Below are 22,867 nucleotides of genomic sequence, written 5' to 3' on the forward strand. Positions count from 1 at the left end.
CCTGCTGGCCGCATCCCTCGCCACCCGAGGCGCGGGGGATGCACAGCTCTCCGCTCTCCCCTTCCCCCGCGGACCCGTCCCCAACTGGCCGGCGCTCCTCGGGGTGGGGCGGTGGTCGGGACCCGCCCCCCTCCGACCCCGCCCGGAGAGGGAGGTGCCCGGCCGGCGGGCTCTTACAGGCCGCCTCCGCCTCCGAGCTGAGCGCTGCCGGGAAGCCCAGCTCCGCTCGCAGGGTTTCTGCTCCTGTCGGAAGATCACGCCCAGAGCCTGATTTATGGGCGCTCGGCCCTGCCCCGCGAGCAAGCCCCGCTTCTTTTCGGGCCTCGGTTGTTTGCAAGGAAACGCGTTCCCTCTCGGCTGCAGTCGGTTTAGAGAATCAGGGATTTGTGCAAAGGCACCAGCACCCGCATTCACTTGCCCTGCTCTGGCGCCCGCCTCCTCCTCTGGCCGAAGGTTGCCGGCCTCCACGGTACGGGTTAGTCTGAGCAGAGGGGAAGACGTTAGGTTTCTAAAGTGAGAATTCGGTTTTCGCAAATGGATAAGCTAATTGGAGCTTTTGCCCTCCTATCTAAAACCTGGCGGCTCAAAGTGCTGTGTGGCTCATGGCCAGCCGGCTTGAGGAGGCCCTGGACAGGGGACGTTTATCCAGTCCTGGTCTCAGACCAGCCCCCTGGACTCATGCTGCCTCGGCCTCCCTACCAAGACATACTTAGGAGACCCAAGAACTGGTCTTTCCCCCGCCCTCTCTCTCCTTTTTATTATTCACAAGACTGAGATTGTTTTAATGTCATAACTTATAGGAAAATAAGCTACATTGAAATAAATTAAACACAACGGAGACGTGCTTCAGACATGGCCAAAGAGGAGATGCAACCTCGGCAAAGAAAGCCAGGCAAAACCAAAGCAAAGCGAATTTCCAGGCTGCCCCAAAACGTCTGCTTTTCAGTCAACTAAAAATGCCAGACTAGAAACAAACAAACAAAAAAATAAGTGTAGACCCCAGTGTTTGTTCTTGCACGTCATGTTTACCTTTGGAAAAGTATGGAAAGGTGCGTGGCAGGTTACAGCAGAGGTTTTGTTTTCTTCTGGAATGTGGGTAGAGGATGTGACTGAGTAGTTTGTTTCTATAACTTTCAAAATACTGCAGCTGAGATCCAGTCTATATAGATATCTATGTACAAAGTAGGATAGTATAATAAATATTTAGTGTGCCTTCAGGTGTACGGTAGCCCCTTCGAAAGCAGTCTTTTAAGCCTGTTTAATGAATATACTCTCAATTTGCTTGGGATGTCCAAAGCTGGGGGGGGGGGGTGGCTGTGAGTTTTGCTTCAAACACGGTGGAGTCCACCATGGGTTCCCTCGGCCGCTGTGGCTTCTGCACGCTGGTCCTGGCCTTCCCTGGGCCCTCAGGGTCTGGCCTGCTCCAGCTGCTGATGCTGACTTCTAATGGCGAACCTGCTGACATGGACGGGGATGGGGACGACGATCTTGGGGTTCCTGGAGGGCTCCCCTGTCTTGGAGTTGGCATTGCCAGCCTTCACCCGTTTCCATTTGGCCCGGCGGTTCTGGAACCAGATTTTCACCTGCACCTCGCTGAGTTTGAGGGCGTGAGCGATCTGCGAGCGCTCGGTCAGCGAGAGGTACTTTTTGCAGTGGAACTCCTTCTCTAGCTCCAGAAGCTGCTCGCTGGTGAAGGCAGTCCGCCGCCGCCGGTTCTTGCCCGTGGACGTGGTGCTGCCCGCGGCGCCGCCGCTCGGCGGGGTCTCCTCCAGCGCGTGGCCGGGGTCTTCCTCCTTGTGAGCAGTCTGGCCAGTCAGATTGTCATCCGAGCTGTAGTCCAGATCGCTCTCCAGCGAGAAGCTCTCCTCCTTGCCCTTCGGGTCGTCTTCCACCTTTGACTCGTCTTTCCCCTGCCCTCTGACAGCCCCGACTGAAAGCAAAACCAAACGGCGTTTTATTGCGTTTCGCACACTGGCCGGCCTTTCCCTGCCCGCCGCCACCCCGGCCTCTCCCTCCCTCAGCGGACTGTCTCCCTACGACATTAACACATTGTGATTTCCTGGCCTTTGAGGGGTGGAGAAGGGGAGGGGGCGTGAGAAAGCTCAAGGGAGAGGAAGAGACAGTACCGGCGACGGCCCTTTGCCCAGAACCATCACTCAAGGGGCCGCCGGGCCTCCGCTGCACCCTTCCAGCCTCCCGCAGCTTAAGGCAGAAGGCACGGGAGGCCCGAGGCCCGAGAGAGCGTCCCCTTTGTCCCCGGGATGGGGGGCGGGTGAGGGTGCTGCCTCACCACACACATACACCTCAGCAGTGAAAATTCGCTGAACCTCAGTGGCATCGCAGCCAGAGTGGGGCCGGAGGGAGGGGCAGATCCCAGATCGTGTCTTCTTTGAGACAGATGGTATTGGTCAAAGGGAAGTTCTGTAGCCCAAAGAAAAGTTCCCGGCAGACGCCCCAGCACGCACACGCGGACGCACAGCCTCCTAGGAATCCGATTCCCCCAGACAAGTCGCAAGCCGGGGAAAGGGGTCTCATAGGTCTGGGCGCCCCTGGGCCCACGCACTGCAGAGATGCGCAACCCAACCCGCCTCCCTTTAAGGCAGAAACCTACCCGGGACCCCAGGCCACAGCTCGGGGCGGGGAGGGTGCAAGACTCGGCCAAACTCGCCGGCAGACAGATTTGCCGCAAAGTGCAGCAGCTGGCCGGGGGCGCGAAATGCCCTCCCCCGCTTGTTGCCTGCCTCTAAATGCCCCCCCGGAGGCCTCGTGGCGCAGCTCGGCTGCATCTTCCCGCTCCTCAGGCCGGGGTAGCCCGGGTGAGGGTCGGGCAGGGGCTCGGCCTCGCCCCCTCTGCCCCTCGGGAACACTGAGCGGGCGCGCCCCCGCCCCCTCCCGCCCCCGCGCCGGGGTGGCGCGCGCCGCCGACTCACCAAGTGACGCCTGCACTGCCTCGGCCGCGGAGAAGGCAAGCAGCGAGCCCTCCTTGGCCAAGAAGCCTTTGCCGTCCTCCGCGTCGGCTTGCAGCGCCTCCGCCTTGTCGAAGTTGCCGCCACCGGGCAGCGGCTGTGGCGCGAACTTGCGGGCGCCCGCCGCCTCCTGGTGCTGAGGAGACGCGGAGAAACCGCCGGGCAGCGTGGCCATGAGCGTGGAGGTGAGCGCCATGCCCTGCGCCAAGCTGGAGCAGAAGCCGGTGGGCAGGCTGGGGATCTGGTGGTGGGGGTGCGCGGGCGGCAGCGCGGGCTGCAGCGCGGCCTGGGGCAGCGCGGGAGGCGGCGGCGGCGGCGGCGGCAGCACCACCGGCCGGTAGGGCATGAACATGGGGTAGCCGGTGTAGACGAAATGGCCGGGGCTGGGCTGCGGCGGGCTGCCGATCAGCGAGTCTATGCTGAAGGCGGTACTACTCCCCAGCGGGCGCTGCATCATCATCAGCGACGGCGGGAACGCTGCGCTCATAGACGCGCTCGGGAGAGGCCCGCGAGAGGCGAAAAGTCCCTGCGCCGCGCCGCCACCGGGAAGCCCGCCGGGTGCCGGGAGCACAGCCGGGCGCACCGGGCAGGGACCGACTGGGACCTGGAGAGCAGATGCCCCTCAGTCCTGGGCCCGCTGCATGCCCGGCGGGGGCGGACGCGGGCGATGCACGGGGTGAGGCCGTGCGCCCCGGAGCGGAGTGGGCGCCCGGGCCCCGTGGGCTCGTCGGAGCCGCTGCCCGCCGTTTGCCCGTCGGAGCCCGCGCGCGGCGCGTCCAGGGCCCTAGAGCCCGGCTCTCAGCTGTCGGTGCGTCCGTCTGTCCGTCCGGCTGTCGGTTGCCTCCCACCCGCCTCCGGGGAGGGCGCGAAGCTGGCGCACTTGTCTTCCGCGGGCGCAGCCAGCACCTTTAAATCGCGCTCCTCTTTCTCATTCACATTTTGCCTGCTGCCGGGCCAGGCTCCTCTCACGTGGGCTCGGGAGCCGCCGCCTATTGGCCGCTCCAGGGGGAGGCGGGGCGAAAGCGGGGCTCCGCCCCTTCCACCCCGGCTGGCCGCTAGCTGACTGTGGGCGCCACCAGCGCGGCGCGCGGGCCTGAGAGCTGGAGCTGGTGCGCCTGACCAGCGCCGCGCAAACTTGAAAGGGGCGGTTTGCACCTCCAGGGCTCGAAACTCAGGGCTCGCCAGCCTCATCGAGGCCGCCTCCAAGGGCACATTTCGGGACTAGCGCCAGCCTCGGCCAAAGCGCGGGCATTTTATTTCTTTTATACAGGCGCTGGAAAAAGCCTACTGGCGGTTCACCCTACAGCTGGGTGCTGCTGCTGCGCTTGGGGTCCAGGCGAGGTTCCTGGAGTTGGGGGCAAGATCCTGCCCTCGCAGATCTGCCCCTAGGGCGCCGGCCGGGAGCTAGCAGTCCCTGGCTGCCGCGGGAAACCCACCGGGGTTGCTCCCTGCGCCGCCGCCTTACCGGCGGCGCGGGGAGGCTGCTGGTTCTCCCATCCCGAGCTGGGCCCTCCCGTGAGCTATCCCTTCTCATTTTTCATGACATTCTTAATCATCACACCTATTTACACACTTTGCCTGCGCGCACCAAAATAACAGCCACGATAATTATGATAATAAAGCGAGTCTTTTATCTGCTCCATCCTCGGGGAGGAAGGGGGGAGTTGCTGTGCCTCCAGATTGTATAACGTGAGATTATCCTGATGAAAGCTTTATGATGTTTGCTCAAATAAAAGCTGCGTTTTGTAAATAGGCGCTAATTAAGCACGTTGAGAACCGAGGGAGCGCTCACCCTGGCGCCGCCGCCCGGTTTCCAGCGCGAGGACTCGAGGGCGCGCGGTTCCCCTTTGCCTACGGCAGGATGGAGCCGATTCCCTCAAGATGTTTCCCCTGTCTCGGCAATGGTAAAAACCCAGAATTGGGGGGCAAGGGAATTGGCGGGGAGGGGTCTATGCTGAGAATGTTCTTATCCCCTTCACCATGATAGAAACAAAAACTTTGAGCTCTTGTGTTCCCTGTTTAAAATGGCATCATTTCGTGGTAAGGGCAGACCGTGCCAAGCGCGCCAGCGCGCGCGGGGTATCCACGCCCCTCGAGGGCCTCAGCTCCAACTTCCCGGGTCTAGACCTTCGCGCGGAACGGCGGACGAGCACCGGGCTGGGGAGGAGAGGAGAGAAGGGCATTGTTAGGCCGGCCATTAAAAATCAGCTCACGCCAAGGAGCTAGTGGTTGGGGAGTTGGTCCGGGTTGGACGTGTGTTATGTATCACTTACAAGCACATTTAATTGGGAGATAAAGATAAATCGATCTTTATGAATTTATCGACCCGATTCTTTGAAGCTCTTCTCTCTCTCGCTCTTCTTCTTTCTCTTGCTTTCACCCGAAGGTCCCTGGGGCACGTCTTCATCCTGGACCACCTCCTCAGCCGGGAGTCCAGCCGGGGACCCACTGACCACCCAGCGGGCCCTGGAGGAGCGAGGGGAGGGTGCACCCTCGGCGCCCCAGAGTGCTGAGAAAACTCGCTGGCCCCGCCGCCAGCCTCCCTCCTCCTCCTGCTCCCCCGCTCCCCCCCGCCCCGCCACCACCCGGACAAAGACGTCTCCAGCGCGTTCCCCCACTCCAGGCCGCAGTAATAGATGGCTCGGCAGCAGGCGGTTTGAAAGGAATTCATTAGGACGCTGACAGTATTGCCTCTGCTCCCTTCACGCCCAGACCCGGAGGTGGCTTAGGCGGTGTGAGGGGACATGAATTCCCTTTGGGACCCATAGGGAAGGTTCTGGTGTCTGTGGGCTCTCGAAGCTCTCTCCAAGCGCTCTCCCTCTTTTCCCACTCATACCAGAGAAGGAAAAGAAGAAAGGGAAAAGAAAAAAAAAAAATCGAAGCCCAGGGCAAAGGGCTGATTTCTTTACGAGCATAATAAATACTCCCTCATTATGGGATAGTTACAGCCTCACCGTCCTGGGCGCGGTTACCTTGTTTTTTGAATACTAAGAAAAAGCACTCAACTCCTTGCTTGATTTACATTGATCCAGCCGGGTTCTTTCACTGCCAGAGACTGGCATGTCTGTGTAAGCTGTTACTTATTTTACCTAGGCAGATTTGCCACGCACTTTGTTATTTTGGCGTAAAAATAGTGTTCTAGGGACTTCCGGTCTCTGATTACCCTCCGAGAGACAGAGGTTCCTTTGATTATTTTGGTGATAATTCCACCTTTTAAGTTCAGCAAGAAGATTTAAGTCCATTGAATTATAGCTACACTTGAAATAATTTGATAGCATATTATTTGCATCCATAAATTGCCATGAAAAGTATTGACTCCAGGGGTTATAGTCCTAATCTTCTTTTATTAGTGAGTTCAGAGAATTCTCATCAATATGAATTTTATTTACTTGTGTGCTTTTTCTCGAATGCCATGCAGTAATATTTCCTCATCTAGTGCTTAACTGCTTAGAAAACGACTGTTCGTGTCATAAAAGAATCCTTGTATTTCGCCGTGATTAACAAGATCCATTCGGGGCACTTCGGCTACCTGCAAAGCAGAGCATGGGGACAGTGGATCCTAAAAACCTTTAGAGTTTCCCCTCTGCTCCTCGGAGAGATTTCTGGGCAGTGGGAGACAGGTACATGGCTTATTCACCTTTGGATTCCCACCTGCTTAGCTCGGAACTGCCTCAACCTGCAGAGTCCTTGGGTGATTTCAGCTGTGCAGGAAAACCAGCCCGCACAGACCTTCACAACTTTGCTTTGAGTTCCTTCTGTCTCTGCTCCCTCGGCTGAAGAGGAGTGAAGGAGTACCCGAAGGGCCATCTCGGTTTTGCAACTCCAGTTAACTTCTTGCAACTTTTTCCTCTGAGGAACCACGCCCGGGGATGAGGTTGGCCCAACCCCTGGACACTTTCCTTAGGCGGTGCCAAGCTGGTGTCAAGATCATGTGAGGCCACTTGAAACATCAGATGTCAGTAAATGCAATGGTAATTAAGTTGTCGCCACGCTTTGGGGCTGTCCCAGTCAGCTTTTGCACGCAGGTGTATGGCGGCTGAGTGTAAAATGCTGAATGCACAAGTAAATGAATATTCATGCAGCAAACTTGCATTGGCCTGCCGAGTCCAGCCCGGAGGAGGAAGCGCCACGAACCGTCCACATCCACGCTGCTGCCAGGGTCGAGGTGACTGGGGGGGTGGTCATGGAGAGAAAGCAGCCTGGGAGCCTCAGGTCTCCGTGGGTGCAGAGAAACCCGCGGGCTTAGCAGGCCGATCACTCCCGCCGGCTGCCCAGTTCCAGGCTAAAGGCTGGTTTCTCGGGTAACCATGTTGTTTTTATTTATAGGGACTTTGAGTGGCCTGATCATTCGGTCATTGCCGCAGCTCTTGCTCCTGGCAATAGTTGGGAAATAGCTTGGGATGGGTTTTATTTATGGAAGGGCAATTGGGATTCACACCCAGCTAACCCAGAACAGTCCCTCCCAAACCCAAGACGCACTTACAAAGGGGTGCTTGTGTAAAATTCCCCATCAGACACACCAATTTGCAAGTAGCAGAAAGCATTGAAGCCTCATCTTTTTTAACTATTTTATTCAGCTTTTTTTTTTTTTTTTTTTTTTTTTTTAATCTGAAAGCCCAAAATAGACTCCATGTGGTTCTAAGTGAAGTCAGCCCTTGGCTGGCTTTGAAATAGCTCCTGCAATTATGTAAAAGAGCCATTCACCAACAGGACGGAATTAAAAGGGATCTCACCCGTTTGCCTTTCATTGCCAACCTCTCATGTTTGGCTTTTCAAAGCACTTCCAACACGATGTCTTTCTCCAGGACAAAAGGCAGAACAAAAAAAGTCCCCAAACTTGTAAATTGAACGTCAAGGGAACTTTAAACAATTTAAAGCCCATAAATAATGATAAAGGGGACTGGCAAAAAAGGCAAACCCATTCAATTAATAGAGTTTCCCAAGCAAAGATCAAGTGGTTTATAAAATAAAAGTCTTTGGTTTCATTATTCTGCTCCTTGGCTGTGCAGAAAGCAGGACAGGGGGTTTTTCTAAAGCGCCCGCAAGAAGAAACACTTTGCAGGCCAGTGTATGCTGCGACATTCTTATGTAGAAAGTTTTTTTTTTTTTTTGTCCCCCACCCTTAAAATAGCAGAAACAAAACCGCAAACCAGAAATGTAAAGAGGAGACTTTTTTTTTTTTTTTTTTGCATTTTCTTGGAGGACTTGGAAATTATTTCTCGCAGGCCTACAGGCGGGGAAAACGTGACCCTCACACCTGCACCACCCTCCGCACCCCAGCGCCGAGGAACGAGCGGAGCCACAACCGCGTGTCCTGCCAGCCCAGCCCTGGTGGCACCCGGAGGCCAGGGTCGGGGTGTGTGTGTGGGGGGTCCTGCACAGCTCGGGAGCCCCGGAACTGCAGGCATGGACGCGCCGAAGGCGCACCCAGGCGCCCACTGCGAGCGCGGGGAGCCTGAGATTCCCCTGAACCCCACGCTGGCCTCGGCTCCGGAGCGAGGGCCAAGGCATCCAGCGGGGTGGGCAGGGGTCCTAGGAATAGAAATAGCTTTTAGGAATACTCTAAAGATTGGAGTGGGGAGTTCAAGGCCACTGGGGGATTGGCTCTCCAGACGCCCTGGAAGCCCTGCGCCCGCGCTCACAGCGCATCTCTCTGGGAGTACCCAGTCCGAGCCAAGCGGATGCTCGGCGGGGACTAAGCTCTCCCGCCCCGGGGTTCCCAGGCTGGGAGGAAGGAGCCTCAGGCGGAGGCCGGGTCGGGAGCCAGTCGGGGTGGAGGCAGGGGCCGCGGATGAGCCGGGTCCCGCTGCTGTGGGAGAAGCGTCCGCTTCGGTCCCGCGGGGCTGATGCGGACCGCGCGTCGCGGAGGCGGGTGCGCGAACCCCAGGCCGGGGCCGCTGGGGAGGGAGGCGCAGGCCGCGCGGCCCTGCTCACCTGCCTTTATCTCCACGCATCTGCCCCTTGGATCCCCGCGGCCCCACCTTTTGGGGACTTCAATCGCGCCCCGCCACCGGCTCCCGACTTTCATCTCCCCGCACAGCGGGTATTGTTTGCGGGACTTCACAGAGATGCTAATCCCGGGGCCGCGTAAACGGCCCGGCGGCCCAGGAGGCAGGCCGAGGGCACCGAGGGGTGAGGGAGGGCGCCGAGCCGGGGCCTTGGGAGCCGCCGTGCCGGTTGCAACCCTCCTGCCGGAGTCAGCTACTGTCCCCCGTCCCATCGCGCCCGCCTGGTCCTGGAAGGCCGCGGACACGTCGTGAGGGTCCGGGGCAGGACACAGCGGGCGTCCTGTGGATGCTGAAGCAGGAAGCGGCCAAGGGCAGGGGCTCAGCAGCGCGCCCTCCGAGCTCCCAGCTCCCAGCTCTGGGAGGAGAGCGTGTGACTGGGGAGAGCCGGCCCAGGGTCTCGACGGTAGCCTCTTGGGACTCCCCGGGCCTCCCAACCCCCGGCCCCAGCTGTCACCCCTCCACGCCCGGACCCCCTGCAGGGTGTTGTCTTTTAAAGTGGAGGAGGTTTACCTAGAGTTCATCCATTTAACCCTTTGGGAACCTCACTGGAAGCAGCCAGGGAGAGTTTGGCTCAATGGCCACCACATCAGGGGCACCGCTGGGACTTCAATCTCTACAGAGATGGAATGAAAAAGCTGCGCCTGCTCCCGGGCCCAAATCCATTTCTCCTTTCTCCAGAGACTCTTGCAAAGCAGAGCCTGCCTTTCCTGTGCTTGCTGCCCTCTCCAATTAAGAAACCGTGACCCAGAAAGGATGTCCCCGACGGGGCAGGGCACTGGATGTCAAGCAAGGGGAGAGATGCTGGCTAAATGGGAGGGAGAATTGGGATGGGCCCTGTGCCTCCAAAGGAACCCCTCTTGTGGATTTCTGGGGGGAAAGGTCGTTGCAAAAACTTTGCTTATCAATAAGCTCCTCTGGGAACCTCAGGGTAGTTCTGTCTGACTGACCGGCCCAGATTCACGAGGTTTCCCCAGAGGACAGCTCTGACTCAGGGAAAGCTCCTTGGTGTGTGTGTTGTTGGGGGGAGGGCTGCCTTAAATGACAGATATTTCCATAGCAGAGGGTGTGGGCTGATGGGGGTGGGGAGAGAGCCATTCTGTCATAACCAGCCAGTACCTGGAGATGACAATAGAAGCCAAAGCCCCCCTGGAAAAGTAAACGGGCACACCTCACTCACCATAGGGCACCCAGGGAACAGAAGAGGGCTTACCCATAAACCACTGGGGTGGACCCGTTCCATATTGGAGGAAAATTCCAGTTCCGATCTTTGACTCTTGTTTGAGTGGCTTGAAAGCCACCAAGAACCAGAGCCAATGAGACGGAACCAGAGCCAGTCAGTAGAGTCTGGCCGCAGGACGCAAGCCCCCCTCCCCACCCCAGCAGACTCTTTGAGCCTCACCTGCCGGGCTCCTTTGCTCACAGACCTGAGGGTGGGGGTAGGTCCTGGGCCCCTAGCGGGTGAGTCAGCTTCCTTCAGTGAGGCCCCACATGTAAGTGGGCATCTGTGTTTGCCAGACCACCAAACTGCTGCCTGGTTCAACAGGCACACCCACGCTGCTCATCGCTGACCCCTGAGCAGGCTGGAGTGGTAGGGGAAGGAGCGAATGCTGGTTTTTAGGTCTGAAACGAATCTCTAGGCTCAGCCCCCTGCCCCCAGTATAAACCCCTCTTGGTGGCAATTGCAGAAATGAATCATTGGGAATGGTAATCTCCTAGCCCTCTGAAAGAGAAGTTCCAGAGTTCCCCACATTTGTCATATGAAAAAATACAGAAGGCTCCATTTGCCTACCTTTGTTAGCAACAGTTTTATCTCCCAAGAGGGTCCGGCCTGAAGTCCCCAGACTTTGGAGAAAGAAGGTACCAGGAGCAGGGTGGAGGGCGGACTCTGAGACCCGCGAATGTGTTTTCATTTAGGGACCAACGGGCTGGAGCCTGTGTAGACCAGACAGGAAAATGAGCAGATGAGGAGCGGAGTTCTTTGAGACACAGTGGGGGGAAAAGGCAGAAAACGTCAGGTTGCTGTCCCCACACCTCCTTAGGGGACCTTTCTGGGTTTTGTAGGAAATGAAAACATTTTGCTTGGGGCCTGTTGCCCCTTGCCAGTGCGGGTTTGTTGAAAGACTGTTGTGTTTTGTTTTTGAGCAATGAACAGTGTTTAAGGAAGGCTGTTCGTGCCTTGCTATCTAGTATTTATTCTACACAATGACTTTAAAACGACCCCTGTGAAGGGCAGTTATTCTTGCAGGTCCTTCCCTCCCATATACCCAGGAGGGCAGTACTGAGGGGGCTGCCACCTGCAGGGGACACTGCCATTGCCACCAAGAAGATGAACTGGGGGCTGCTTCTGGAGGCTCCCATGGGTGACTCTTGCCTGTTCTGACCAGGCCACAGCAGAGCAACCATCCTGGAGAGTCACAGACCCCATAGCAGAGCAGAGGCCAACGCCTGGCGAGTGGGCCTCTTCCTGAGCATGTGAAGCCGCCTTATCTCTCAGTTATAATTTTCCTTTTGTCCTCAAGTTTCTCTCAGACCCACTGAAACTGCAAACAAAAAACCCAAAAATCCCCAGAAAACTTTGGAGATGACGGGCTTCTTAAAGTTCAGCTTTATTCTAACCCCTAGCCTTTAAAAGTCAGTTCATGCAGGATATTGTAAGTTATTTGGAAATGTATTCTTTACAATGTAAAGAAAATGACTACTTTATTGTGGAAGCCAAATATTACAGACATTTTCATTTTAGTCATTTAACCCAGTGACCTAATATTTGTAAACAGAAGTCAAATAAGTACCATATATTTAATAAATTAATAAGAGAATGACAGGAAACTGTTTCCTTTAAGGCTTCGCAATTTCAAATACATTAGCCTTAAAAGCATGTTGGGTGTGCGCGGCGCTCAGGGATATAGAGCGCCCCCTATGGGCCATGCGTAGAATGGCACCTGCTTTATGACTTGTTTGGGCTCTGCGGTGGCAGGGGACCGAAGGAAGGCGGCTCTCCTGGGGCATGAGAAAGGCCAAGACGTCTTTCTTTTTCAGGTCGACAATTGCACAGGAAAAAGTCCCGATTTATTTTCACCATAAACATCTGGGCTACAAGAGAAGGCTTTGTCACAAAAGGGGGGGGGTTGGTATCAGACCTCCATAATTGCACAAGGCATCTTAAGAAATACGATCAGGAGTTCCCTGGTGGCTTAGCGGTTAAAGATCCGGGGTTTTCGCTGCTGTGGCTCGGGTTCTATCCCTGGCCCGGGAACTTCTGTATGTCCTAGGCGCCGCCAAAACGAAAGAAAGAAAGAAAGAAAAGAAATGAGATCAGATTTTGAACTTGATCATAGAAAACCCACTTACAATCCAAGTAGAGCTCTCTTGGCTCTTTGAGTCAAGCCGGGCCTAGAAGTACAAGGGATAAGATACCTTCTGACATCGGGGCCTGAGGGGCCTGGGCGCACCACTGAGCTTGGCCCGGCCTCTGCTCTTCCACCTGAGTAATGGACTGGAATGCTGGCTCACCAGTGGTCTGACTGGTCTTTAAAACGCAGATAACTAATATAAGGCTTATGTCCAGGGGGTAGTCCTAGGGACTGAACCAGACTGCACAGCACGCGGGGGGCAGGGCGCCGAGGCTCAGGAGGGCATCTAAACTGCAAGCAGGCCTACCAGCCCTGGAGAGTGGCAGAGTGCTGGGCGGACGCGGGGCAGCCGGAGGCGCAAGCCTGTGCGCGGAGAGTGACAATACCAATTTGAGGCGGCCTCTGATCTCAAGACTCTCGGGCGTTTCAAGACAAAGTGCAAGCCGCCAATGGATGCGGTCCAGTATTTAACAACACTCCATGCCTCCCTTGCGAAGAGAGGTTCCGAAGCGCCACCCCTGGGTCTGCACAGCGTCATCGCCTTTGCGCAAACCGAGGCTGAGACAGTTCCTGGGCCTGGGAGCATCCCTCCGCAGTCGGCTTTCATCACCAAGTTCAGCTTAGAAGGGCGCTAGGCACTGCCTTCCCAGGGAGATGACTTCTGTCATTTTGGATTATTTTATTTTAAATGAAAGCTCTGTTAACTCCGTTTCTGTGCTAAACGAGCAAGCTCAAATACAAGCTCCCTTTTGGGGGAGGGGGTGGAATCCGAACACTTTGGCCTTTTGCTTTTCCCCCCAGAGCCCCCATCCCAATCCCACCCCTGGAGTTTTGAACACCGCGGGGACCCTGGGGGTGGACGATGCTAGGAAACGGGACGCGAGCTGCCTGCCAAAGACTCGGAGCTGAGCCGCCCTCTCTCCGCTGCTCCACTCGGCTCTCGCCGCAGGACCCTAGCTCGAGCGCGCCCCCTGCGGGCCGCGGTCGGAATCGGCCCCTCGGAGCAGGAGAGCGGGGCTGCCCGGGCCTGGGCGGGAGGGGAGCGGGGTCAGGGACGCCGCCCGGGCTGTTCCCTAGCCTCTTGGGCTTCCGGTCTCTGAGCAGCAGGGGCCCAGTCTTCTCGTTTCCGGTGCGGGGGGCGCTTTTACCTCCACCCCCGTTTTTTGTTGTGTTTTTTTTTTTTTCTTTTTTTTCTGGAAAGGAGCAGACATCTCCAGTTTTAATGTGGCCCAATTATCTCGTTTGTACGACTTAAAATGTTTCTCTTTAATTCATTTCAATCTAGTAAATATGCTTCGGCAAGTAGCTAATTTCTTAGGGATGGCTTCCCCTTGTCATTTGCATATAAAGCGCGTCGGGGGTTGGCCTCATTTCCCGCTGTGCGCGGGTCGCAGGCGGCTAGGCCGCCTCCTCCAGGGGGGACGCCTGGATTTGGTCCAGGAAGTCGCCGGCCGCGGTCAGTCACAGGGCCTGGGGCCGGAGGGGCGGGGTCGGGGCACCCGGACAGGGGAGGGGACAGGCCCCTCCGCTGACCCTCCACTGCACCACCCAGAGCCCCAGCCCGCTCTAATCCCCGGTAGGGGGCGCCCCTTGGGTGCCACACAGGCGCGAGGGTTTGGGGAGCATTTATCCCCAAGTGCGTTTATTAAATTGTGTCTGGAGATAGATGGACGTGGATATAGGGGAGGAAATCGCAGCGCTCAGTTGAGCAATCTTCTGGCTTTAAATTCCGAATAAAAGTCTCAAATATTCCCGGGTCAGGGGGGCACTGTCTCATTAAAACCACTCTCGTCCTGAAACTGCAATGCAGACATTAAAGTGCAGTATTTTTCAATTAGAGCTGACGAATTCAATCAAAATTCCATAGATTAGGATGAAATGAGGCATGGGTCATTTACAGGGGAATTTAATTGCCGAGCCATTAGACAAATAGTATATTTGCCATTCCCGCGTTATCCATCATTTTCGACATCAATACCGAGGCCGCATCTCCCCGTCCCGCAGCCGCCCGGCGTCGGCTGTAAACACTCCCTTCCCTGTATCTTCTGATTATATCTGATTTCATTTAGGGCCATGGGGGATTATAAATGTTCACGCAATCAAGTTCATTAGGACTTCAAATCGCATTTCTGATTGGGATCGCTCTGCCGCTGTCCTCCGTGCGCCTTTCAAACCCCAGGACGAGGCTTTCAAAAACATCTTTTTGAATTTAAAGCTTCACGTCCTTTTGTCTTCCGACGCCCCCTCCCGCTCCCCGCGCCCCCCCCCCACGCCCCGGGCGGCCCCCCCCTTCCCCTCTGGCCTTTGCTGGGGAGCGGCCCTGAGCCCCATGACCCCAAGAGCAGCGCTGGACCCCCACGCCCCCCCATGCTCGTCCCACGGGGGCTCCGTGGGTTGCCTCCCGGCGCCCCGAAAACCCCCCACCCCCGCCTGGCTAGGCGGAGAACCCCCCGCGTGGGCGCCGGGTGCTCAGGTCTGGAGACTTGGGCCCGGCTCGCGCGCGGGGAAGGGGGAGACTCGGCCCCGCGCGTTCGCGGAGCACGGGGGGGGTGCAGTCCCCGCGTCCTCGGCTCCGGGCCCCGCAGTTATAAGTGGAGCTCTGGGCGTATTGAGTCATGCGGCCGCAGCTATTGGGCCCGACCCTGTGGACTGACACCTGGGACTCTTTTGGGCTGGCCCCTGTCACTCCAGAGGCCCGGGTGGGGGCCGTAGCCTGCGGAGCAATTGTCTTATTAGCAAATCCAAGAAACAAAGGAGCAGACTCTTCCGGGGAAAGCTCGGCAAGAAAGGCGCCAGGTATCCCTTCCAGCGTCGTTGAAAAATAATAGCTTAATATTAACTGCTTCTCATAAAAATAGACTTTCACAGAGATACAGTTACAAGAAGAAAACCCTCATTTTACCCCCGTACTTTGTGCTCATCGCTGTTAGCTGCCTCAGTAATTTAATTGGAATGAAACGTGAGAAATGTGTCATTTTTGAAGAATTTATGCATCACTTCCTAGAAATCTCATTGTGTTAACTAGGAGCCTACTGCGTTCTGTTTAGAACCCATAATCACATTTTTATGTGTCTGTACTAGGAATTAATGTGACCTCCTGTTTTTAGCAGATAAAAAAAAATTGTTCTCTTTCCATAACATCTGCATCAAACTCCAGCTTGCACCAAGTATAAGGAAATCCTATTTCCCCAATGTTTTCCCAACTTACCAACTTTCTTCAGAGTAAGGAAAAGATGTGTGAATGGGAAAAGTGCCTACCAAATGAATAATTACACACCGAATTAAAACCCTGCATTAAACATAGTCGACAGCAAATACTGCATTCTCAATCATGTTTATTGCTTACAAATTGCATTACAAAGAAATCTACTCTTTTTATTGGAGTGATTAAGCAGAGTGTTAGGACTGCAGACATACCCATTCTGGAAGATTAGATGAAGGCTGAAAACCCAGCTAGTCACATTGCAGTGGCAAATGTATAATTTTGTTAAAGAACACGTTTAACACACAAATGAGGATTGGGCTGTCATTATGGCGTCATAAAAGAGTCAACTTAAAATTACATTTATTTATAAACACATTGCCTGTAAAGTGCGCCTATTTGATACAAAGGAAGCAGGCAATGCCATAATCAATATTTTAATTACGGATTTTAGAAATTATAGCAGCACAATTCTATATGATATGCCACGATTCTATAGTTTTCCTATACTCTCCTCCCCTTTATCTTGTGAGCTAAAACCTTATTTTCTTCCCTTTTAATTCTGGGGAGAGCCCTGTTGGTGGGCCGGGTAAGACCGTTTGCTTATGGCGCCACCTGCAGGACGCCATGAAAATAAGTTTCAATACTGCAGTCCTCTGGCTGGGCTTCTTTTAGCAATTTAATGAGATTAATTTTTGTTTTGAAATAGAAAGATGCTGACAATGTCAAGGCAAACCCTGGAGTCTGAAAGCATATTGAAATTCAAAAAATAAGAAGTAGTATTGATCCCAGTTGAAACTTTGGGACTTCTGAATATTCCAGGCCCACATAGAGAATTTGACTAAGGAATAATTTATTCTTGAAATAAGGGAATAAAAGATGCAATATTCCTGGTTTATCACTTGGTCCTTGGGCAGCTCTTCAGAGGCGAAAAGCACTTGACAAGCTAATAACACTGCAATTGCAGTGATTAAGCCCCTTCTCAGATGCCCGCATCAGGACCAGTCACTGGAGCGGACCAGCTCATTCTTCAAGCCTGTATTTCAGGCCGTTTTTGTAGAGGGTTAAGTGTTCTTTGCAGCAGTTCAACAGCCTGCACCATCCACATGAAAACGTAAGAATTATTTCGGAGCGTGAACCCGTGATGATGATATGGAGTTACTAGAATTAGCAATGCTTCTTCAAGAGTCAGGGGTTTTGATTTTTCTTCCAAAATCACTGAATTGATGACTGTCAGGTAACGTGAAATGAAACAGATTTAAGGTACACTAAAAAGAGAGGCCCCCATGCTGTGCGCAGAATTTTAAACATGAGGCACCACATGCTGCCACGTCCACGCACTGCCTGCCTGTGGGCTGGGTCTGGCTGTCTAGCTGCGCGGCGGCCGTTTCATCCTGTCCAGGAGCATGTGGCTAAGACGGAAAGAGGTAACCCTTCTTAGGACCCTTGTGGGCAGCGAACTGCCCTTGTATGTGTCTGAATTCCCTGCGGTCAGATGACAAGTTGTGCAGGCAGGACAATCAAGTTGGAGAAGTCTTCTTCCGCCAGCTCTTTCCCTTTCAGTAGAAACGGCATCTGCTCTTTTATTACCTTCTGAATTTTGAACCCTGTGAACGCATCATTAAACACTAAATTTAAAATTAAAGAAAGTTTAGCTCTTAGGGAATTGAGTTTATGTAAAATACTCAGAGAGAAAAGTAATGACGCTCAATGTGAACTGTTTAAGAAGAGAAAACATTTTTACTCTTTCAGGAGAGAGACACCGGGGCAGCCTCCGATCCCCGGAGAAGGAGTCAGCCACCATCGCTCCAGCTTCGAAGCGGAATGCGGTGCTTCTCTTCCTCCCTCCCGCTTTTTCTCCCGCCTTCTCTTCCTCTCTTCTCTCAGGCTTGTTCTTCTCCCCTCCCTCTGCTCCCGCATCTCCTATTTTATTTTATTTTATTTCACTTTATGGCTACACTCGCAGCATATGGAAGTTCCCAGGCCAGGGTGTGCATCCAGGCCTCAGCTGCAGCCTACACACAGCAGCAGCAGGGCTGGATCCTTTAACCCACTGCGCTCAGAGAGGATCGAACCTGCCCCCCTCCCAGCGACCTGAGCCACCGCGGTGGGATTCTTAACCCACTGCGCCACGGCAGGACCTCGTCTCTTTCTTACCTATGTGGAATTATACAAGTCCTCTTCATTTTGTTTATTTGGCTGTGCCCCTGGCATCGGCAGTTCCCAGGCCAGGGATTAAACCCGAGCCACAGCAGCGACGACACCAGATCCTTAACCCACTAGGCCACCAGGGAACTCCTTTTTTTCCTTTAAAGTCGCCTTTATTTTAGAATTTCCGACCACATGGAGCATAGAACAGAGCTGGACATCATCATCAACACGACAGGTTTTTTTTTTTTTTTTTCAGTTATTTTATTTTTTGCCTAACAAAGTAAATTGCTAACAGTAATTAAATTCTGAAAAACTGTGAAGGAATTCCATCTTATCTAATGATTAAGAAAATCCCCAAACCACCCCCCTCATCATTTTTGTCCCAAACAGTCATGGCCATGAATCAGGAATAATTTTTTTCTTCTTTTTTTAGCACATCTGGAGGCCCTGGAAGCTGAGTGATTCGGCACGAATTTCTTGTGCCAGTTTGTTTCCCACTCATTCCACGCAGCCGTGATGTCACGTTCCTGATGAGCTGGGGGCTGGGTGAAGGCTCCTGACATCTCCTGGGGCCCAATTCATTGCTCTATTTCTGTTGCACATGGGTCCGTGTTGACCAGGCCTGCTAGACTGGAGTTACTGGACACGGGCTGGTGGGACAGGATGGCAGGGGAGGAGCGCTTCATGGATGTCGTGTGACTGCCTGTGATGAGAGTGGTGGGAGGGAAGCTGCGGGGTGGCCGGACTGCCACCTGCCTTGGGAACAGGCAGCCCTGCGAGAGGAAGCCAGAGCCCCACGCCTCCCCTGGTGCACCTGTCTCTCCAGCAGCTTTTTTTTTTAATTATAGCTGATTTACAACTATTCTGTCAATTTCTGCTGTACAGTAAAGTAACTCAGTTATACCCACACACGTTACATATACATTCTTTTTCTCCCATTATCCTCCATCGTGTTCCATCACCAGTGATTAGACAGAGTGCCCTGTGCCGTAGAGCAGGACCTCATTGCTTATCCACTTCAAATGCTTTAGAAACGCTGGTCCCTTTTGCTTGGCTGTGAGGTCCCCAGGAGCGTGTCTTGTTGAAGGGTCCCGAGTCCCAAGCCCTGGGCTCCGCCCCCAGCAGGTGGTGCTCGGGCAGGGTTGCTTGGAGGGAGGGACACGTGACTGAAAGGGTAAGTGGATGGTTTACCCCAAGGAACTTCCTGGATCGGCTCTTCCTGGGAGCATCTGAATTTTCAGAGACAATTCTCGGGGTGGAAATGTTTGCAGTGGCAGGGTTTCAGGCGGCTTTGGGGAGAGGGCTGGGCTCCCTGTGAGATGTGTGTTGTTCTTCTTAAGCTGCGATTTGGGGGAAAACATGATTTTCAAAATGTAATGATCGGTCATCATTCATCAGATTTTGAGAGATTTAAAGGGGGTATGTTTTAAAGAGTTCTACTTTGGGCCAGGACTCCAAAACATATTGAAAATTTAGTGCATTTCAGAAATACAACCAAGCCATTTTCTAAGGGGAGGGCGTGGAGATGGAGGGGGGTGTGCTGAAGAACAGGCTGTCAGGGAAGCAGAGCCGCTCAGATTCCTCTTTGCAACATCTCGTGAGGACACGACTCCTTGGTGGCTGCTGCAGCTATATTTCTTACCATTTTTTGGTCTTTCTCATTTATTTTCATAAAGAATGTTTCTTTGCGTTTCCGTTTTTTATAGTCTCTCCCTCTTTTTATTTTAGGGCTGCACTCACAGCATATGGAAGTTACCAGGCTAGGGGTCGAATCAGAGCTGCAACTGCCGACCTACGCCACAGCTCACAGCAATGCCCAATCCTTAACCCACCGAGCGGGGCCAGGGATCGAACCTGCCTCCTCATGGATAATAGTCGGGTTCATTACCACTGAGCCACAATGGCAACTCCCCATTTTTTACAGTCTTTGTCCCAATAGTAGGCTATTTTCTTCTAACAATGATAAAACAATCACAGTAAGAGAAGGAATGATTTATTGCGCCCTTCTGGGCCACCTCTGGGCCTGGAAGCTTGTCGTCTGTGCCCAGGAGGGCCAGCCAGGGGCAGGGCTATCACCTAAGCTTGTGGATAATGTTAAAGTTTGCAGACCTGCCTGCAGAACTGGGGCCCCATTCCAGACACGAGTGTCAGAATCTGCATTTCAGTAAGATCGCCTCAGAGCGGAGAAGCCTGCTGCTGGCCCCCGGGTCGCTCACGGAATCCTGGCCCAGCAAGAGGAGTGGATACTTATGGTCCCAGCTGAGCAAACACCAGGTAGCTCTTCTTGCTCTTCTTGCTCAGTGGAGCAGCCTGGCTCTGAAGCCTTCGCCCCCAGGGTGTCACCCACCTGCCCTCCAGGGTGCCGCACCCCTTTCCAGGACAAAGTAACCTCCCTAGAGTCTCCCTGGGTCCATGTCTGCTTGCCTGCCCCAGGGCGCCTCACAGCCCTGCCCAGTGAAGTTCGGAATCCTTGATCTGGAAGCCAAGGGCCTCCGGATTTGCCTCCCGCCTCCTCTGGCCCTGCCTCCTTCCACTTGTCCCGGGGCCTGATCCCTCCAGGAGGACAAATCCCTGTTCCTCCCTTGTGTCTTGCACTTTCTTGCACCCCTACCTTTGCTGAAGGTGTCCTTTTGATCCAGTGGTGGCTCCTGAATGTTGACCTAGGAGGGGCTGGGGAGAGCCACCTGTCAGGGATGGGGGCGTGCGGGGTTTTGAACTCTGTTTTGGTAGGTCGGGTGAGTTGTCTGTCTGCAAGGCAGCATGTGGGTGGGTCGGCGGAGGGCTCAGGAGGCTGCCCCCCACCCTGCAACCTTGGCTGACCTGCGCGTTGAAATCCGACCATCCTCCGAGGCTCAGCCTGGATACTTCTGCGATGCCCGCTCTCATGCTTCCCACCCCCACAGGGGGCCTCCCTCACGGAGCACACAGCACATTGGACTGCAGTGACCTGCTGGGGTTCGAACCCCCTTCCAGACTGCAACGATGGGATGGCGTGCCCGCCCCTCCTGAGGTTCGTCCTCGGTGCACCTTGCACTGGCAAAAATGGAGCCACGGCTTATCCTCACAGGATGGCCACAAAGAGTCCTTGTTTTAAAATATGGCATTTAGGAGTTCCCGTTGTGGCTCAGTGGGTTAAGAACCCGACTAGTATCCATGAGGATGCGGGTTTAATCTCTGGTCTTGCTCAGTGGGTTGAGGATCCCGAGTTGCCTCAGCTGCGGTGTAGGGTGAGGATGTGGCTCCATCTGGCATTGCCGTGGCCACGCTGTAAGTGGGCAATCGTAGCTCCGATTGGACCCTTAGCCTGGGAACTTCCATATGCTGTGGGTGCAGCCCTAAAAAACACAAAAAGTGGCATTTAATAGAAAATTGAGGTCTAATAAGGCCCACACACCAGAGACTGGTCCCAACGAAGAGATGGTTTATTACACACCAATCCCGAGAGGAAGACCACACCACACGGGGAAGCACCGGGGCTGGGCAGGAGGGGCGGGGGAGGGGACGAGGGCAAGAGGCTTTCCTGTGATTTCCGTGGAAGGCATGGGTGAGGCTTAGGACCGGCTAGTCCGAACAACTGCTCTGTGGCACGGGGGCTGTCCCCGGTCGCTGGTCCTGGTCCTGCGGGGGCAGAGCGTCTGGACTCCCAGGGAGGTGGTGGCGAGGTGAGCTCCGATGGGTGGCGTTGTATTTGACAAGGTTGTTTGGGGCCAAGACGTTTACCAGCTCTTGGAATTGGGTCATCCCGGGAGGGGCCGCCCCTCCAGGGTCGGAAAGGCCCAGATGCCAAAGCACCAGCATCCAGAAAATAAAAGCCATGGTTAACACAGTCCCAGACTTGAGAACTCGCTCCTGTGCCAGATGTTCGGGCTGAGCGGACGGCGGCCTCCTCGATCAACCTGTGTCCGGCCCCGGCATCTGGCTTCACGGACTGTTCTCACAGCTGGATCGGTTGGAGGTCGGGGGGCGGGACGCGGGACAAAGGAGTGACACAGGATTTAAATGTCTGGCTCACAAGGTCCGTCTGGGGGCTCTGGCCCGTGATGCTCTAGGGAGCACCTGTGGGCTCCTGGGAAGTGTCCGCCCTCAGTGTGACCGTCTGTCAGGTTTGGAACAGCGTCTTTCCAGGAGGCTGCGCTCTAGGAGGGGTTGGATGGTTCCCAGAAGGCAGGGGGTCTGCAGGCTGGGGGGAGGGGCCGCAGCACGAAGGCTAACCCACTGCGGGCAGGAGACAAACCTGGGAGAAATACTGTATCTTTTAGTTTAGTGGAAAGGTCCTTTGTGATCCAAGTACCAGCACAGTCACTGTTTCAGTCCTCACACGCAGCCCTGAGAGGCAGGGGGGCTGGGGTTACCAACTCCACGCCCAGGAGGGGTTTGTGCATGGGGGTCGGGGGAGGCCCCTCCCCGCCCCACAGCCCCCCCCCCCAGAAGAGCACAAGCGTCTTGGTCCAAATGCTCTGGGTGTCAGTGCAAAACCCCCTCTGGCTCCAGGAGGAGGAAATCCTGCAGGGACGGGGGCAAGGGCAGGAGGGGCACGAGGCAGAAGCACTTCCCGCCGAACACCTTCCGAATGGCGCATCGGCAAAGATGCTGCAGGGAGCGCGGGGCGTGGGCCAAGGCCAAGAGGGACTGGTAGAAAGCCTGGTGCACCTGAAAAGAAGGTGGGGCGACTTCAGTCCGCGCACCTGGTACCGACAGTCGCCTTTTTCCAGCCGGGAGATCCCTGAAGGCCCAGGGCATCCTTTCTCGGCCCCTGATGAGGAAGGACCCACCAAAGCCAACCCCCACCCCCCCACCCCCCAAGGGTCTTGGTCCTTCTCTGAAGTGCAGCTCCTGCCAAGTCAGAGGGAGGTCCGTTTGGGGTGATTTCAGATCCCGCATCCTTAAGCCTGCTCTGCCCACCCTCCACAGAGCACGCTGCTGGTTCAGCCGTCTGCACAGACTCAAGTCAATGAAACACGAGGAGACATTCTCTAGAGGCTTTCAGAAAAAAAAAATCTCTTTTTTTTTCAGGGCTGCACCTGTGGCATATGGAAGTTCCCAGGCTAGGAGCTGAATCGGAGCTGTAGTCACCAGCCTACACCACAGCCATAGGAATGCAGGATCCGAGCTGCGTCTATCTGTGACCTACACCACAGCTCATGGCAATGCTGGATCCTTAACCCACTGAACGAGGCCAGGGATCGAACC

At 54.9% G+C, this 22,867-nt stretch overlaps 2 protein-coding genes and 1 long non-coding RNA gene across 6 annotated transcripts in view; 1 reads left to right on the top strand and 2 right to left on the bottom strand.

The window, feature by feature from the left end:
* GBX2 (gastrulation brain homeobox 2) lies at window positions 1–3,881 on the bottom strand. The gene is made up of 2 exons (XM_003133755.6): window positions 2,931–3,881; window positions 1–1,930 (listed from the first exon to the last, which is right to left on the bottom strand). The coding sequence occupies exons 1-2, from the start codon at window positions 3,451–3,453 to the stop codon at window positions 1,407–1,409; spliced, it is 1,047 nt and encodes a 348-aa protein (XP_003133803.1). The 5' UTR covers window positions 3,454–3,881; the 3' UTR covers window positions 1–1,406.
* LOC146396225 (uncharacterized) overlaps window positions 2,906–22,867 on the top strand; it is a 26,265-nt gene continuing 6,303 nt past the window's right edge. The window contains exons 1-4 of one of the 3 annotated variants that reach the window (XR_014829161.1): window positions 2,924–3,151; window positions 17,279–17,912; window positions 18,111–19,951; window positions 20,581–20,687. This is a non-coding gene — a long non-coding RNA (uncharacterized LOC146396225). Of the gene's footprint in view, window positions 3,152–17,278; window positions 19,952–20,580; window positions 20,688–22,867 lie in introns of all 3 variants that reach the window. The other 2 variants (XR_014829159.1, XR_014829160.1) reach the window with 2 other exon arrangements.
* Window positions 21,082–22,867, bottom strand: part of ASB18 (ankyrin repeat and SOCS box containing 18) — a 65,816-nt gene continuing 64,030 nt past the window's right edge. For both annotated transcript variants that reach the window (XM_021075269.2, XM_021075270.2), the window contains one exon: window positions 21,082–22,327. In XM_021075269.2, coding sequence (XP_020930928.2) covers window positions 22,142–22,327 — 186 coding nt within the window. In that variant the 3' untranslated portion in view covers window positions 21,082–22,141. The remainder of the gene's footprint in view (window positions 22,328–22,867) is intronic.

Source organism: Sus scrofa, chromosome 15, assembly GCF_054392235.1.
Source record: "Sus scrofa isolate SSC_HxYL_T2T_F1_AM1 chromosome 15, Sscrofa_HxYL_maternal_Yorkshire_Landrace_v2.0, whole genome shotgun sequence".
Lineage (NCBI taxonomy): Eukaryota > Metazoa > Chordata > Mammalia > Artiodactyla > Suidae > Sus > Sus scrofa.

Excerpts from the sequence above, each read along its gene's own strand:
- GBX2 (XM_003133755.6), bottom strand. The coding sequence starts at position 3,453 with ATGAGCGCAGCGTTCCCGCCGTCGCTGATGATGATGCAGCGCCCGCTG. Across the intron at positions 1,931-2,930 it reads GGCAGTGCAGGCGTCACTTG|TCGGGGCTGTCAGAGGGCAG; the intron begins GTGAGTCGGCGG and ends TTTTGCTTTCAG.